Source organism: Mustela lutreola, chromosome 4 (assembly GCF_030435805.1).
Source record: "Mustela lutreola isolate mMusLut2 chromosome 4, mMusLut2.pri, whole genome shotgun sequence".
Taxonomy (NCBI): domain Eukaryota; kingdom Metazoa; phylum Chordata; class Mammalia; order Carnivora; family Mustelidae; genus Mustela; species Mustela lutreola.
This window is the reverse complement of record NC_081293.1, coordinates 2,737,501-2,755,000: the sequence shown is the minus strand read 5'-3', so window position 1 is coordinate 2,755,000 and position 17,500 is coordinate 2,737,501. Positions and strand designations below refer to the sequence as shown.

Below are 17,500 nucleotides of genomic sequence, written 5' to 3'. Positions count from 1 at the left end.
ACGCTTACAAATAAATGTGTGACTCTCCTTTCCCGACGCGCTCGGAGGCCAGCACGCCCCCCACCCCCCGAACGCTCGCTCCGTCTTAAGGAATGGATTTCCCCCCCTCTCTTTTGCACGTAAAAGCAATGATTATTTCTAATCTATAATTAGACGGGAAGAAAGTCAAAGGGTTACTCGATCTATTGCAAGAATGGCCGTGCAGGCAGAAAGTTGCAAGTCTCGGGGCCATATATAGCAATCACCACAGTCATGATCACTGTCTACATCATGTGGTGCTTTCCACCCTGGCCAGGGATTTATGGGAAACTGGCAATTATGACATATGTCCGGCTATTGCTAGGTTCAGATTTATCCCTGTGGTCCTTTTCTGTCTAGCATATTGCCTGAGCGCAAACCAGGCAGGAGGAGCACTTATTCTTGCAAAGCTTTAATAATCTGTGAATGGCTGACTACAAACTGATGTAGAGCGCTATCATTCCACCAGCCTCACGGAATTGCCGGCCACAAATAGTAATTAATCTTTTTATCCCTCAAATTGTAATTTTGACTATGAACTGTGCGCGGCCATAAATCAGCGGCCCGCGCGCTGTATACAGTGCATGAATCACGGCCGGGACTCCGTCCGACCGCACACTCTGTGTTTAACAAGCTTTATAAGGAGCCATTGGGCTTTATTATGGCTCTGCCTGACTCCAACAAAAACTGAGCCCGGAGGCCCGGGGACGTGAGTTAAGATGAAAATACTTATTAGAGTACATTACTTCTTGATGTAGATATCGTTTTCCGCGGAGTCACGCCACGGAGCGTGGCACGACATAAATCAGGGGGTTTTCGGAGACTAATAGGACCTGCCGCCATCTATTCATTGCGCAGTCCCCAATCTGGGCCGTCACTCATTAGTCAGCACGTAATTTGATGATCAACAGCACCGACTCAGCAGGTCTGCAAGCGTGCGGGGAGCACAAAGGTGCCGGTTTCGAGGAACGAGGTTAGAGGCGCTCTCTGGAAGCGCTCTCCGAAACAACTGGTCACCGCTTCTCCGTGCGCACCCGTGTCAACCCCCGTGGCGGGTCCCAGGCGCGGCAGGGCCGGAAGCCTCGCGGCTGCATAACACACCCGTGAGCTGAGGGCCACAATGCGATCTGACATTCTATCATACATCCCGGAGACAAAGGTCCGCACAGGAATGTGAAGTAAGACATTTTCTTGTTAATAAAGCATTGATCCGACGTATTGATTTTACATGACATGGCTTTGGCTGCGATTCTGCCCTCCTTTCTCTTTGCAAATAGTAAAGCTCTTCAGAATGCCTCGGCGTGTGTGACACGGCAAAATTCCTAACTCTCTGTGATGTAAATTCTATATGTGTAAAACCACTTCATAATCAAACCATTAATCATCAGAAGCTGTCAGCGTTGACTTGGGGGACAATTTGTCATGTCTCTGCCCCGGCCAGGACAAGGGTGTCATGGCAAAAGTGCACCACGGCTGCCGGGCCGATGGGCCTCACCCAGAGACTGGGCCCGAAAAGGCTTAGATAAAGTCTCACATTTCTTGATGAGGGAACAAAAAGGGGGCCCACTGTGCATTTCGGACGTGTCCGGGTTTCTCCTCTCCCCCAGCTAATCGCCATGACAGTCTGACTTAATGAATCGGCCTGATGAAAGGTGATCAGAAAAGATAGATGAGCGGCCGCTATTGATTTCATGCAAATGGCCCTGACAGGTGATGGGCACTTTAATGCAAGCTTTCAGAAGCTTTATGACTTGTAATAACCATACACTCTCATTCTGGGAGAGACATTTTCCAATGTTTCCGTAGAACTGATAATTCTCCTTCTAGGACCGCGACGACTCTGAAGCGGTATGAGTACGAGGCGACCTTTCACCTCTCCCCGCGGCCCAAGATGCTCCCAACTCGCGCCGCCAAGAGCAAGCTGGGCGCGCCACCGGGCGCTCTTGGAAGAGGCCCTGCCGCTGTGGCCCTGGCAGATCCCCACCACCCCCTCACCACCCCCAGGCCAGGCCGGGCCCCACAAAGGGCTGGGGCAGGGTGGGCACCGCAGGGGCAGCCTGAAATCCCACCCGGGCCGCTGGGCTCGGCTCCGGGACACCCGAGGAATTTAACATGGGAAGAATTAGAAAAAATGGCCCTGGTCTTCTGACACCGGGAGGAGTGGCCCACGCTCGTGGTTCACGGAGGCTTCCAAGAGCCCGTGGTGGCTTCAGAACAGCCGCCCTCCGCGGGGCCTTCCGAGAGCCGTGCTGCCCCGGAGCCCGGCGTGCGGCACCTGGCGGGCCCAGGAGCCGCGTGGACGTCCCCGGCAAATGCCGTGCGTGGAGGAGAAAGCGCAGGTCCCTGCGTGCACCCCACAGCCATCGGCTCGCCGAGTGGACAGGCGAGGGCCCAGCCGAGCCAGGGCAAGGCTCCGGCACGTCCAGTCACAGAGCACCGAGCCAGGCCAATCAATACCACTTTCCTGTTTCAGAACTGGGTAATTATGAGGGGGAGAGATTGCCTGACCTTTCACCTGCACTGCATTACTTTGCTGATATTAAGATAAATTGCCTGATTTTGGGTAAACATATGCTGCAATTCAAACTGTCAGCACTGGTTTGCTCAGGAATAATTTGTATTGATCTCCCAGCTTCTTCCCAATTTTGCTTACTGACCTCGTGGATAATTAGAGAAGGAGCCTTGGGTGAGCTCAAGTCGGGGATGAGGAAGAAATATGAAGGAGAATAAAGCAAATTTGTTTTATGTTAATATTTGTGGGTCCTCCTGCCGCCCTCACATCTGTCAGCATCGGGAGAGACGTAAATTAATGTACTTGGTTCCTGAGCAATTTATTCCGAGGAATAATGTAGCAGCTTGCTTAGTGTCTGAACATGTGTCACTGGGTTAAATTAATTTAAACTCTGCCTTAAACACAACAAAAACAAATGTTATTTTCTGCTAAAGGGGAAAAAAACAAGACATTCCTCAAAACCTGTTCTAAGCTTCCAACGTACCGCGCGGGGGTCTGTGCGTCTGCGTCGGAGACGGTGAGTTTCGTAATAAGCCGCCTCCCCGCCCCCCGGAAGTAATTAGTGCCCATTATTTGTTCTGAATTCAAATCTCGCTACGATGGGCCGCTGCGTATAAAAGAGACGGATGTGTGCGCAAAATTATATCATTTAAGATGTGTCAGATTATAAGGCTGTTGTATCAAAAGTCATAAAACAAATCTCCCTTGTGAAATATCTCTTTATTAACCGTGCCATAAGATATTAACATTCCTCATTTAGTGGAGGGCCTTTTATCTGTTTCAAATACATTATTCGTCCTTTTAGAGATAAACTGTATTAATATCCATTTGAGTAGGCTACCGCGGCCTAATGCATAGTAATTTTTGTTGGAGAGCTTTTATTTTAGAATAAGAAAATTACACAGCAATAAAACCTGAATGAATCAGAAGCTAGAACAGCCAGGAATCACATTCCATGCCAAATGGGGCAAGCAATCAGGCAGCCCGTAGAAGCCAGATATCCGGCTCTCCTACGCAGGCCAGCATCCAGCGTGGGCCATACACACGGAGCCCGACATGGCCACAGACAGTCCGGGACTCCTCCACGCCGCAGCAGCCTACAGCGCGGGGCGGATGCGTATTTAAATATATCTGAGTGTACCAGCGTTAATCTTGTTACTTTACATGCATTAAAGTCCTAACAGAAGCAGCATCCTAAATGTTTAAGTCATGCCCACAGACTGGGGGATCCATCATAGCGCAACTGAGAAAACGTTAACCGTCTGTGATGTGAGCTGAGGTCGGGACCGCCAGAGCGCACACGGCGGCAGAGTGCGGCAGCGGGCAGCGGGCCTGGGCCACATCTGCGGCCGCCACGACCCTGACCGACCAGCCCGGCGCGATCAGAACCATGCCGACCGGTCCAAGTCGGCGGCCTTTTCGTGCCCGGGACCTACATGGCCCAGTGTTCCTTGTGATGGCTTCACGGAGCCATCCAGCCCTGCCCTGAGGTCTGTGTTCATGTCTAATCCCCCCAAAATGTGTATGATCATCTCATTAGGCTCAAACAGCATGTCTATGAGGGCATAATCCTGCTCAGTTAAGCAAGGGGACGTGCCCAGGGCCTTGGAATTGATCACACGCCAGCAAAACCACAGCCTGGAGAACATGGATATTTGGGGCCAGTGGTGTTTTCCTACAAAGAGCAGCTCCAGGACAGACCGTTACCTGACATTTATCAAGCAGCTACTATGTGCGGTGGGGCGGGAGGGCTTGGCTGTGGGACAGCTGCCTCTGAGGGCTCCAGGGAACGGCAGTCATGAGCAAAGGTCACCCCTCAGTGGTGGTGGCCGTGGTGGCGGTGTGGTAGGCTGCCTGCCCAGGGCACAGGGTCCTGTACCTGCCCCTCGGCTGGCGGCACCCTGCCTGCTCCCAGAGACGGGCTGTAGCAGGAGGGAGGGAGGGAGGCTTCGGGGTCACAGAGCTCCCCTGTGGTGGCCACCTCCTGCCCTGCCAGGCCGGGGAGACCGGGGGACCAGCCCAGCATGCGCCCCAGACTAAGCGCTCTTCCAGCCACGCTCCTGGTTTTAAAAGCAGCGGGCTTTCCGCGCTCCGGGGTGGGGACACTCGCAGGTAGGAAACGCGCCACCTTCCGTGTCGCCTCTCTATGGTTTAAGCGGAAGCCCGGCAAGCTCAGAAAGGTAGAGCAAGTTTTAGGTTTAGCACAGACGTTCCTGCTGCCTGAAAAACCTGCCCACGACAATAAAAACAGGAAGACATTCATTTGCTTCATTCCAGCTGCTGGTTGGAGCTATTAAATGAGTTCCAGTTTCATTTCAATAATGACCATCTTCCTGTAACTTCCCAATCTCGCATTTGTTATGGTGCAGTCATGTTCCCGCTACAAACAGATCCTCATAATGAGGCAGTTTTTCACATTAGCAGCATAACTACATAATAAGAACATCTGCAGTTCCTTTTCCGAGGGACGAGAGCGCGCTTCGAGGAAGGCAACAGGGATTGTTAAGTAAGATCGAGTGTGTTTCACTACCAGGACGCCCGGACCCTGCCCCGACAGACTGCAAGCCTTCAGTGTGCCTGAATGAACACAGGTTGTAATGTGTAAAAATTAAATAAAGTAAAATTAAATTGCTCAATACAAAGACATCCCTCTAGAGGGTGTTAGTGATTTCAGTGACAAAGTGCTATTTGCTGACAAGTAGTTTACACATTAACCAGCTGAATCCAAGGGGGGAAAATGCCAATAGCAATTATATCACCTTGAGGTTATTAAATGTCCCACTGATAAGTAACTAGGTGAACTTGACCAGGTGATAAACACTGCTGTGAGGAAATGATCGCACAGTGAAGAATGTTTCTCTGTCCTGCTGTTTCTCCAGATAGCTTTTCTTTCAAAAATGACTGTATAAAAAGTTGCATTAAAAATGTGTGGCCGCTGAGGACGAAACTGGGTACTTAGCTCCCCCCCAGCACCTCGCGCCCCCCCGGCCCCTGCCCCCACGCTGCCCTCACTCCAAAACGTCACGCCAGGTCTGCAAAGGCCTGTTTTCTCTCCCTTTTTTAGGCGTTAAAATGACGCTAAGTTCTCCACTTCATCATCAACTGTCTCCTCCAAGCGCATTTCATCTATAAGAAATTCAGATGCTCGGGAAATTAAAATTTCAAAGATCTGCTGCAGAAAAAAATCAATGGGGCGAGATCAATGCTCATAGAAATTTCATGAACTTTGAACTGATCCGGGATGATGATGAGAGATGCCTGGAGTTTCAGGCGGCCGACGGCTCGGTGCGGGTGAACGGTGGCCGGTGCGGCAGAGAGGACGGCCGCCGTGCGGATGGGTTTTCGCTTTCATATTTTGTCCGACAAAAAAATTAATTTTTAGTCTATTTCAGTAACAAGCAAAAATAGAAAAAAAAAAATCTGCCTTCCCGACGCGACGTGTAATACCCCCACTTCTTAAGAACACCTAATGCTTCGCACGTTAACGCGCCTACGAAATGAAATCGGTTCCCTTTGCAGCCGATTGCAGGTGCAAATTAATATTGTAAAATGAAGATCAATACACAGACAGGGCCAGATCAATACCGGCTAAATTATTGCTGCATTTTCCTCCTCATTCAAGATGAGTTGTGTTTTCCTCTCAAAGTCAATACTTTGCAGCTTTTCTCATTAATTTCTCAATAAATTTGGCAATGAATTTCAATCACAGAACTCGGCAGGGTGAGCCCGGCATTGTGGCGTGCCTGGGAAACACAAAGGCCACGGCAGCCGGGCCTCACTCACCAAGGGTGCTGGCCCCAAGAGCCACCCACCCCCGACCCCAGCCCGGCCCCCACGGTGGGAGCAAATGGGAAGACTCCAGGTCACCCGTCGTGGGCGCCCAGCAGCCTACTCCGGGGTGCCCTCCCTGGCGTGACCTGGTTTTCCCAGCATCCCCGCCGCTGGCAGGGGCAGCTCCGACCGGCCCGGGGTCAGCCTCCGGCTCGCACAGCCGCTACCCCAGCAGCCCCTCCGACCCAGCAGCTGAAGGGTACTTCCTGGAAACAAGACTTCTAAGGATGGGAAAAGTGCCACACTTGACTTCTAATTGTAAGTCAGGCGCCTCCGCATTGGAGCGGGGAACATGTTCTGGTATTCACGCCGACAGCCCGAGCCGGCCTGTGCACAGGGACCCGCCTCCATTCACCGGTGCCTGGCAGCGGACGGCGGCATTGTGATGTGGCACCGAACGCAGAAAAGGGGACAGCTCCTCTTCCTTGTTCCCAAAATAACACCCGTGCTGACAACTTCTGGACTGCGTTCAAGCCATTCTGTTTACATCCCTCAAAGAATGCGCAGGATCCCAGCTTTTGTAGTCATGTGGGAACGGCACCTACCCAGCCCAGCCCGCGGCTGAGGAAACCCAGGTCCCATGGCCTATCCGCAGCTCTCACTCCTCAGGTGGCTTTCTGTCCCTGGGGACAGGGAGCCGGGAGCTGGGTCCCCGCGGTGGCGGCTCTGGGTGGGGCAGGGGTGCGGTCCTGTGAGCCCCTCCTCCCCCCACCAGGGCTGTTCTGATGCATGTGAGCGCCCTGTGCGCGTGCAAGGCCAGCGCTGCAAGCCTCCTGCGCGCGAGGGCTCGCCATGACCCGTCCTCCTGTCCTTAAAAAAGAAAAATTCCACTGTCCTGGTGCTGCCAACCCTCTTAGAGAGGCTTTTTCCAGGAAAGGGTCTTAAAATCCAAAGAGGCAACGTAACACTCTGTGGAGAACCGTCCTGGCAATGGATTTGCACACTTTAAAGCAGCGTAAAATGTCCGTGCAGACGGAAGCTGAAGAATGAGCTGCCGCGGGATACCCCCTCCCGGGCCAGAGGGGCACCCGCGGCCGAAGGACGCCGCCCCGTGCTTCCGGGCACCCCGAGGGCCCACGCGCCCGCCCACCCACGGGGGTCCTCCTCCTCCCGGGAGGCGGGGCCATCCCCGTGTCCCTGCCCCTGCCCCACTCCACACGAGTGCACGGAGCTGCTCAGAGACATGGGCCTGTGGGGCTTCCTGAAGAGAGAGACCCGCGCGCAAGGGTCACACCACTTTGGACTCTGAGAAGCCACAGTGAATGGAACGCTGCACCCGTCCACTCAAAAACTCGTTTCTGAGCGTGCGGCAGCAGCGTCGCCCGTGAGGTCCCAGCGTCGGCGCGCTGAGGTCTCTCCGAACAGAGGAACGGTACTGAGTCACGCACAGGAACGACGCCCTGAGGCGACCCTGCATGTGGCCTCCGACACAGGGCGCGGAGGGAAAGACGTGGGTCCCCGTGAGATGCCAGGAACAGGCGCTGTGCCCAGCGGGAGGTGGAAGGGGTGCCTGGGAGCCGCGGGTGCAGGGGGAGGGCGGGAGGAGCCGGGAGCGATCGCTGGGGCAAGCGCAGTTCCTCCCGGTGAGATGAAAGTGCTGAACCAAAAGCGGTCGCACACGCTTGTGAGTGCGCTACAGCCCACGCACCGGACAGTGGGCGGGACTCTGTGAACCACAGCTGCACAGACATCTGGATTTTAAACGAAGTGGGCATTGCTGATCGGGCTTAGAACACGCACGCCGGCTACCCCACGGAGGGAAACTGCTCCGAGCACGCCGGCCGGACACGGGCTGCCGCGTCTGCAAGAAGGAGAGGGGCCCGTGCCCGAGAGCGGCAGCCACGGTGTGGGGACGGTGTGGGGACCGCGGGGCGGAGGGCCGGCCTCGCACTCGGAGCCGCACGTGGCTTCCCGCACCACCGCCTCTGCAGTCTCCACGCAGACTCTCTACATCCTGGTTTTCCTAGACAGGAATGTTCTAAGGCAAAGTCTTTAAAGACCTCACCGAGGTGAACGTAAATCCTGGACTCCCCCAGCCATGGTCCTCGAATGTGGGATTCTGGGTCTGGGCTCACGCAGGACAGCCCTGTGTCTGCACAAGAGGCCACGCTGTACTGGGATCAGAAGCGCTCTGTGGCCTCACGGGGACTCCCTGCCACCCTGGCCCTGGCCGCTCGGGTGCTCCCCCAGATTTGCTCTGTCTGAGCTCAAACCTGGCCTGCGCTCTTCCCTCTGCCCGGAAAACCTCACCCCTACTCCCTGCACCCAGGGAAGGGGGCGGGGGGCGCCTGGCCCCTCCCCCACAGCGTCTCTGCTGGGAGGTCTCCTGCCTGAAAGACCCACGGTCCCTCCGCTGTCCCTTCTCTCGTAGAATCAGCACCTTTCCGGAGTTCACTTCTCTACGTCCTGTTCATGCCCGTGAGCCTCGGAGTCCCCGGGATCGTACACGCGGCTCCGTTCGCCGAGAGCCGCCCGGAGCCGGAGTCAGGCTGCCAGGAAGAAGGCGCAGCTCCTTCCTCAGGTGAGGGTCCCCCTGCCCAGGGCCACCCGGCCCCGTCACCTCTCAGAGCAGCTGCTTCCCTCCTCTCTAGCGCCTGCGGTGCCGGAGCAAGTACCTGCCGCAGGCGGGCACCGGGAACCCCTGGACGCTTCTGGACACCGAGCACAAGGCCGGGTCACGCTGACGGGAAGCTTCAACGTCACACCCCGGGCCGCCACGTTCACCTTCCTTGTCATTCCCGCGGGGCCATCTTCCGAGGGCAGAGGGGCAGAGGACAGGAGTGATGCGAGCAGCGGCAGCGTTCTTGGCCGGTGAAGAGCAGGGGTGCGTGGGGACGGGTGGGGTGCAGGGCTCGGGCGCGACAGGCTGGGTTCACCACCACGGCGCCGGACCAAGCCCACGTGACCTGGGGCACGGTCGCGGAGGCTGTGCCGACAGGTTGGCGGGAGCTCCCCACGGGCAGGGAACTGCGCGGCGCTCCGGCCCACACCTCACGCACGTGTCCCTTGCCTTCGTGGTGTTTAAATGAGTCACCCCTGAATTGACCTCCATGGTCACTGGTGACGAGCACACACGGCCATTTACAGGCTGTAGCTGGGGAATACCCAGTGGTCCGACGCCAAGCTTGCGGCGAAGTGTCCATCGGCGCCACCCCCGTCGCGAAGGTCCTGCTCCCACAGAGGTGCTGGAGTGGCTCCCTTGGCCTGGAGGCGTGTCTGCCAGCCCAGCACCACGGCGCCTGGAAGCTCCCCTGGGAGGTTTCCAGACTGGGGACGAGTCCGTTAGGAAAAGCACGAGCTGGTGTCCAGCGCCAAAGCTGGAGTGATTTTTGCAGTGAAGCCTCTGGCTGCCACCAGCGCCAGCGCCCAGAGTCACAAGAATGGGGAGGAGGGTTGCACGTTGCAGGCCACCAGCCCCTCCCCTCACCGGCCACTGTCCATGGGGCTGTGACAGGGAGGGCCCAGGGGCATCCAGCCAAGGGCCTCCTCGTGGGAAAATGAGGGATGACAAGTTGGAGAAGGAATCCAGCAGAATCCCCCACATCCAACTGCCTTGGTGCCCTGACCTGGGTTCTCGAGGGTCCTGGATGCTCTCAGAGGGGGACAGGGCCCAGCCCCTGGGGCCCACGTGGTCAGGCAGTCGGACCTCCGTGTGTGGGAGATGTCAGGAAGGCTCGCCTCACGAGGACAGGGAAGGGGGCCATCCGCCTAGAGAGGAGCCACACCACCACCAGGCTGCCCCTGTAAGGAACTTTCTCCAAAGATTTACAGCAACGCTCACCACGGTCTGCAGTGGCCGGCGGTCTCCACGGCAGGTTCTGTATGTCAAATTTAACACGGTCCACAGTGAGCCTTCCTCGAGCACACGCGCCGTCACACATGCCCTCGGGCCCCTTATGGAGCCAAGTTATTCCACAGGCTCAGCAGGAGCGTCTGCGAACTTCTGCTTTGGCGGGGAGGGGCAGAGCAAACAGCCCGCGTCACTAACAGCTTTCCACTTTGCTGGAAAACCCATTCTGCAAAAGGAATTGCTCGGTTTGGGTTTTCTACCATGAATTTAAAAGGCCCAACTGATGTGGATGATAATTTTTTAAAAGTACCTTGTCTCTGGGATCCAAGTCTCCACGCGGAACAAGCGTGTACGGACGGGTCTGCAGACTTTCCCCCGGCTAAAGCCGAGGGAGGCCCTGAGCTGCGGCAGCCTCCCGGTCCCCGTGCCCGGCACTCCCTGCCGGCCTCCAGCCCGCTCACCCCCCGCCCCGTGCCCGATGTCCAGCCGCTCCGGCCAGGTAGGGGAAGCCCATGGCGCCCCGAATGTGGTGAGCCAGAAGGAAAATACCAATTAACAGTAGCACGTGTTCTGCTGCCTCCTGGGTCACCGCGTGACCGAGTCCATCTCTTGAGCGTGAAAAGGTCGGCACTGCCCCGCGTCTGGCTCCCGCTGACCCGTCTGCTCTGACAACGCCCTTGGTCTTCCCCGTTGAACTCGTGGGTTTTCGCCAACGTGGCCTGTGTGATCTTATTTTACCTCTTATCTCTGCTTTATTCTGCACTCGGGTGGACTGTGGTCACTTTGTTGTGCTTCTACGTGGTGGTCCCTGTGGTCCCCACCCCGGTGCCCTTCCTGAGCTGTTTCCAGAAGTGTGGCCAGCATCCTTGCTGTCCAGAGACTCGAATGAAACCACTGCTCACGGTTCCATCGGGTCCCATAAGGCCCCTCCCCGGGGGCCCCTGGGCGGGCGGGGGAGCAGGACCAGGGACCCCGCCGGTGCAGGGGGCCGGGCGTGCGGAGGGGGCCAGGCCTGCCGCCTCCGCCCATCCACGTCTCGACAATCACTGAGTGAAACCCGGATGACCCTTTTGTCCTTTGGGGAAGATAAATGGCCGTCTCCTCTCTGCGACATTTTGTCGGGTTTGGTGCTGGAGAGTCAATACCTTCACCTTGACACGGAAACTTTGTGATTTATCAGTCGGCTTCCCTCCCGGGTTCGCGCGGCCCCGGAAAGTGCAGCCAATCGGGGCGCCGGGAGCCGACTTTGGTCACAGCCACTCGGAAAACCACCACAACCCCTCCGATGACAGACAAATGTGTCTTGTTAGCAACTGCCCAAAAGCGCTTGACTTGTACTAATAACAAAAAGGCCATGCTGGTCACCGTGGGTCCAAAGACGGAGCACCCTGTCACCAGCCTGGTTGGGAAATTAGCAAATAATGTTCTTTTCCTTGATAAATGGGTGACAGCTCCCTCTCACCAATCATTTTTAACATTTTGATGCATGCCTATGATCCCACTGGAGAAGCAGAAAAGTTTACTGGCCCTCAATTTTCAGATGATGAATGGAAGTCTCTAAGTGTGCGATTTCTGTATGAGGTATAGTTCATTTTAAGCAATTCTAGTAAATGGGTGTCACTGATTAGGACAAATAGTCTACTTGTGCAATAGCACAAGCGGTGTGTCTCATTCTCCCGGCCTCCTTCGAGACAGGAGAGAAAGGGACAGCCCTGACCCCGGGAGACCTCCCAGCGCCGCTCCCGCGGAGGGCACGCGGCCCAGTGTGCACACTCCCTGTGCCGACCAGGCGTGCCGGGCACACGAGCCGCTGGCAACCCAGGTCGTGCTGTACCATGCCGAGGACACCGGGGGGCACTTCCCTTCCCCTGTGGCCCCAAGAGCCCTGCAAACGACCCCGGGGCGCACCCTGTCCCAGGCAACGGGCAACGGTCTGCTGTCTCCCGCCAACAGCTGAAGGAAGGACGGATGCCCCAGTGGGCTGGGTGAGGTCGGGCGAGGCGGCTGTCCCCGCCCTCCAGCTCTGGACAGGTCTGGACACGCCCCGAGCTGCACACACAGGCCCACGTGCCGCTCCTCACAGAAAGCCAAAGGCCGTTCCAGCACGGCCGCCGCCACCCATGGGTCCCCTCTGACCGCTGAGGAGGAACCGTGACACCCACCCGGGGCGCTCACGGAGGGGAACAGATGGGGACCAGCCAAGACGCACAGGACCCCACCAGCCAGGGCAGGCCACTTGACAGGCCAGAAGCCTCCCCAAACCCCAGGGCCCATAATTACAGTATTTGTCTCTCCACGAGACCCACATACGTGGTCAAAAATCTGTAACTCCAGTAATCAGGGGCTCATATGGAAGTCTAGAAAGCAGGAGCACTAGGGCACCGTAAAAATAGCACGATCTGTGCGGCTCGATTCGAAAGCACTTGGGCTGCGGGTACAGGGAGTCTGTGCGCAGAGCGCCGGCCTGGGGGACGGCCGGGGGGTGCTGGCTGTGTCGAAGGCGTTACTGACTGTGCAGCGTGTCACCCTGCCATTGGCCGAACCAGCTCCGAATGCACACCAAAGACCTTTAAAACTCTTCAGAGACGTGAGTGCCTTTCAAGGAGGTGCCGGGAGGCGGGGTGAACGGGGGAAGCCTGCCAGAGGTGACCGGAGGCTCTTGGCGAGGAGACACCCCTCGCCCCGCCAGCGCCAGGACAGCACCTGAGGACAGCACCATCCCTACTTCGACACGTCGCCCACTTAAGGTACCCTCTAACTTAAAAAAGAAAGCACACGCACAGAAACACAGACTGTTAGCCGTTACTGGCTGAGTAATGACGTCACGAGCCGGAAACTGAACACACGTCTTCATGCAGAAAACCATCGCTTTCACGTCCCCGTCAAGGAAATGCGGAGCAGCCGCCCGGAGTCGAGGCCCGGTGGCACAAGCCAACTGCCGATGCCTTGGTTAGGAGGGGTTTGGCCATCGGCAGGCAACATGTGGACTCCCGGTGCTTCGTGAGCACTTCTTTAAACATGCAGAAGAGACCTCTCAGGTGAGGCCAGCCACGCATTCAGGTGCAGGAGGTCAGCGGGGAGCGCCCGCCACCCCAGCTGCACACCGGGATCCTGCGGAATGATGCTGGAAGGCCAGCCACCGCCAACCAGCCCCCGGCCCTTCAGCGGGACAGGAGAGCCTTCTGCCGTGTGGACACTGGGAGGAAACAGTGATGCCCACACTGGTGCAGGGACGCCTCCCACCTGGAAACGCGTCTGCTAACTTGTTCTCATTCTCACAGAATTCCAATTAGAAGCACACAGTTTCCAATTTGTCTTAATCGAGTAACATGGCGATGCCTATATTCTAATTAAAAAATAATTTCTTTCATTGCTCTTAACAGTTTGATGTGTTTCTCCTGGTGAAGTTGTACACGTGAACCTGTCCGGTTTGCCCTTTACCGTGAGTTTCTCAAGCAGGATGACTTGCCAGGGCTATTTTAATTATTATCAAACAAGCAAATGATACACTCTTAGACAAATATTAAAACAAGCATTGCACTCAGTTATTAATTTGCACTATTCACTTTAAATGCAGCAAATATCTCATTAATTTAATTTTAGGTGCCCACCCGTTTATATCGCATTTTACAGTCTAAAAGGCAATTTACTATTAACTGGCAATTACATACAGAGTGATTGTTAATTCTGCTCCTAAGTGCTAGCCGCTTGAAAATTGTTCTCTCTCTCTAATTTTTGACCTTCTTACGACAGGGGTGAGGCACTCTGGGAATACAAAGGACTAGTATGGAAGAGCCGGACATGTCGTTTGTGACGCATTCTTTTAATTCGCCGTGCTAATCAAGTGAACTGCCACTGCCTCCCAAGGTAATTGTGCCTTTATAGTAGTTGAAAGCAGCAGCAGAAGGGTCTGGATGGACTGGCTTGGCCGACCTCCCCTTCCCAGGGCGGGGGCAGCAGAGAGCGCCCGCACCCACTCTGGGTTGACTAATCGGGTCTGGTTCTGAAAAATCTGGTGTTTCTCAGATCACTGTAAACAGATCATTTAGGCCTTTTGCCTCTGGCAGGCGGGCAGGGCCCCTCCTCTGCGCACAGGTCCATTATCCCAGGCCTGGCCTCCTCGCTTGCCCGGGAAGGTTCCCTGGAAGGGTGTCCCGGCAGCCTCCGGGGCTGATGGGAGCCAGATGCCCAGGGGACAGCGCCCTCCCTGAAGGGGCTGCCCGCGCGGGGTCCTGACGTCCAGAAGGACTGGCTCAGTTTTCAGCGGGGGCAGCGCAATTCCCCGTGATTGCCTCATTGTCCCCGTCAATTTCAGGGCAATGCAAATCAGACAGAAGCTTCCAGGTCAGACAGGTTATGACCCCACCTTTCCTCTGCTCCCTGAGAGTGTACGGGCCCCATATCCCTTACACAGCGTTTGAAATGTATATTCCCGTTAATGATTGGGGTGTGGGGGGAGGCAGTAAATCAGCCTCCCTCTAGGAAAGGCTGAGCTCACTGAATGGCTTCATTGAAACACCCATTTGTGGAAGAACTCGTGACAGAGGAAATCCCCAACGCCTTGGGCAGCAGGGGCCCCGGACCGGTGTCCCCAGAAGCCCAGTCTTGGGGTGCCCATGATGTCCACAGCAAAAACAGAAGCCAGCTTCGGGCTGACGGGCTCAGCAGGCCCTCACCCCAAGCGGGAAGGAGCGGAGCCCCCGGGGTGCTGGCGTCCCGCACAGAGAGCCGCCCCAACACCCAGCCAGCCTTGACCCCGGCAACGCCAGGCCCTGCTCACGTGACACCAGCCCTCCCGCACTCAGTCCCTCCTGCGCTTGTTGCCAAAGCCCAGCCCGGCCCCGCGGCCATCCGCAGGCAGGGCTGTCCGTCTGGCCACTTTCAGCCACGCTCACTGAGGTGCCCTAAACCAACCAGGAACGCTAGGTCCTGTGGCAGACACAGGAGCCCACACATCATGTGGCTCACGAGCGGAGAGCAAACGTCTCCTCCTTGGAAGGACTGGGGACCCCGGTGGCCGTTACCCTCGGGGCAGATACATCCCTAAGTTCTCCCCGACTCCCACAAAACCCATGGGGGGAGCCGAGGAGTGGGTAGGATGCAGTGGGGTCAGGAGGCCCAGAGTCCAGGTCCTCAGGCCCACACTGGGCAGAGCAGAGGCTCCCAGGGCGCAGCTCACTAGCCAGAGCCCCACGGGGGTGTCGTACCCCCAACAGGAAGCACTGCGTGGGGTGTAGAGAGGCTGCAGGGGCACGACAACAGCTCACACACAAGGCTGGGCCCACAGCAGGTGCTGGAGGCCCCAGCGGGCACAGGATGGGACTCTGGCCACTCCTCGCAGACACTGGCCCCATACTGCACCGGCCCCACAGGGCTCGCTTGTTGGAGTTGTATTGGGGCTCACTAGATGCCCACGTTTCAGAACTCCGGTATGCATGGGACACACTGGGGGCCTCGCAAACTAGAAGCGCTGCCCTTCTCAATGTCTGGGTTTTGCCAGGAAGCCAAGAGCATCCGGACTGCAGGACAGACCCAGGGACGGCCACCCAGAGCTCTATCGCTATAGGGACTTCCCTTGGTTCCTGCACAGTTCTGGGCTCTGGGAGCGTGTACTGGCCCCACAGGAGAAAGCGGACCGCAGTATGGGCACCCCTCCCCCAACCTTGACCACTTGGCAGGGTACAGGGTTTTGGGAAGACAGAGGAGGAAACTGCCCCCGCCAAGGACCCCAGGTGCCGCCGGCAGGCAGGCTGCTGCGGGTCGGGCTGCCTCTGGGGACAATAGCCATGGCTTTCCGAGAGGACCCACATCCAGCCGTCCCCAGAGCTGACGCCGGGCCTGTGGGAAGTGGTGTGGAGGAATTCACACTGTGCCCTTCCCTCCTCAGACTCCTATGCGGAAGGCGCGGCTGCAGCCCCACAGCCGCCTGCCTGTTGGACGGAGAGGCCCGCATCCCCGCGGGAGGCCAGACCCGCTCCGGGACCTCCCGTAGTCACTGGTGACAGCGTGGGACCCCAGCCCAGGCTCCCGGCATGGACGTCCCCTGCCTGCCCCCCTCACCACGCAAACACATTGAGGCCACAGAGGAAAGAACAAGCACCCGTCCCCATCCCCCACGTGGGGTGTAGCAGGGCCTGCCCATCCGTACGAACGCTTCTCCAGAGCTTTCGCAGCTGGCTCACACTGGAGACCCAAATGCCAAGATGCTTTGAGTTTATCAATGGTGTTTCCCAACAGCCACCTGGGACGGATCGTGTTAACTGAGTGTCCACGTGGGCAGAGCCTCATGTAGGACCCCCTGGGTAACAAACATGCCATTTAAGAGGTGACCCTTTTTGGTGACTCACGTTTGAGGCCCTCACAGAAAACGGGTCCTCTCTTAGAAACAGCAGAGGGCCCAGACAGACACCTGGCTTCACCAGCGGCCCGTCCATGACAGCACGTGTGGCCTCGGGCACGTGCTGGTGTGTCATCTCTGAGTCCCTGCGTGTGCAAGTGAGCGGCGGCACTGTGGGCAGCCACGCGGCGAGCGCATGGGCCAGGCACATGGGCAGCTGCCCGGGGAGGCCGGGGCTGACTTGCTGACAAGCCAGCCGCCTCATGCCGAGGCCCGAAGGCAGAGGGCCACAGATGCGGGGATGGGCCCCTGAGCTCACGGCCTGTGGGGGCTGCACCTGTCCTTGGCATCGCCAACTCGGGCGAGAATGTGGAAACCCTGCACCCCACTGACCCAACCCTCGGGCCAAGGGGGCTTGGCCTGTCTGCCTGGGGACCCCACCTGTGCAGACTGCACTGGAAGGAGCCCCCCCCCCGCCAACCTGGCCACCAAAGTCAGAAGCATGAACTCACCAGTGTAGACAAACCGCCCAGGAGCACCTTTACAGAACTGCTTGGACTTGTAGGACAGGGTGACTTCAACGACTCCAGGAATGTGCCGTGGCGGGGTCTGCACCCGGATGGCGTGGGGAGTGATGAGCTACAAAAACCACACGTGAACAGGCTTTCAGAGGCGCTGGCCGGGGAGGGCAGTCACTTGTCGGGGGGGGGGGGGGGATACAATTACCAAAATGAGCACAAATTGGACCATCAGCCCGGAATGCTCCCTCTTAGCTGTCACCCAGAGACGGGCCGACAGCGTTCTTTAAGAAAAGTATCTGCAAACCATCCCGGGTTTTACTTTGCAGGAAAGGCCACAGGGCATCATTCATATGAAAATTGCCACCATATGTCTCCTTAAACCTGCTTCTAGTAATTCTAGCACTAATTGTCCCAGCGCACGGGGGACCTCAGATCTGAAACCCCAAGGTTGGGGGAGGGGGCGAGGCTCCATGCCCACCCACCGGAGAAGC

At 57.1% G+C, this 17,500-nt stretch overlaps 1 protein-coding gene across 13 annotated transcripts in view; it reads right to left on the bottom strand.

Annotated features, from left to right (window-relative positions):
• The window catches only part of EBF3 (EBF transcription factor 3), a 116,963-nt gene that overhangs the window by 13,111 nt on the left and 86,352 nt on the right, over positions 1 to 17,500 (bottom strand). For all 13 annotated transcript variants that reach the window (XM_059172814.1, XM_059172817.1, XM_059172815.1 and 10 more), the window contains exon 10: positions 17,001 to 17,127. In XM_059172814.1, coding sequence (XP_059028797.1) covers positions 17,001 to 17,127 — 127 coding nt within the window. The remainder of the gene's footprint in view (positions 1 to 17,000; positions 17,128 to 17,500) is intronic.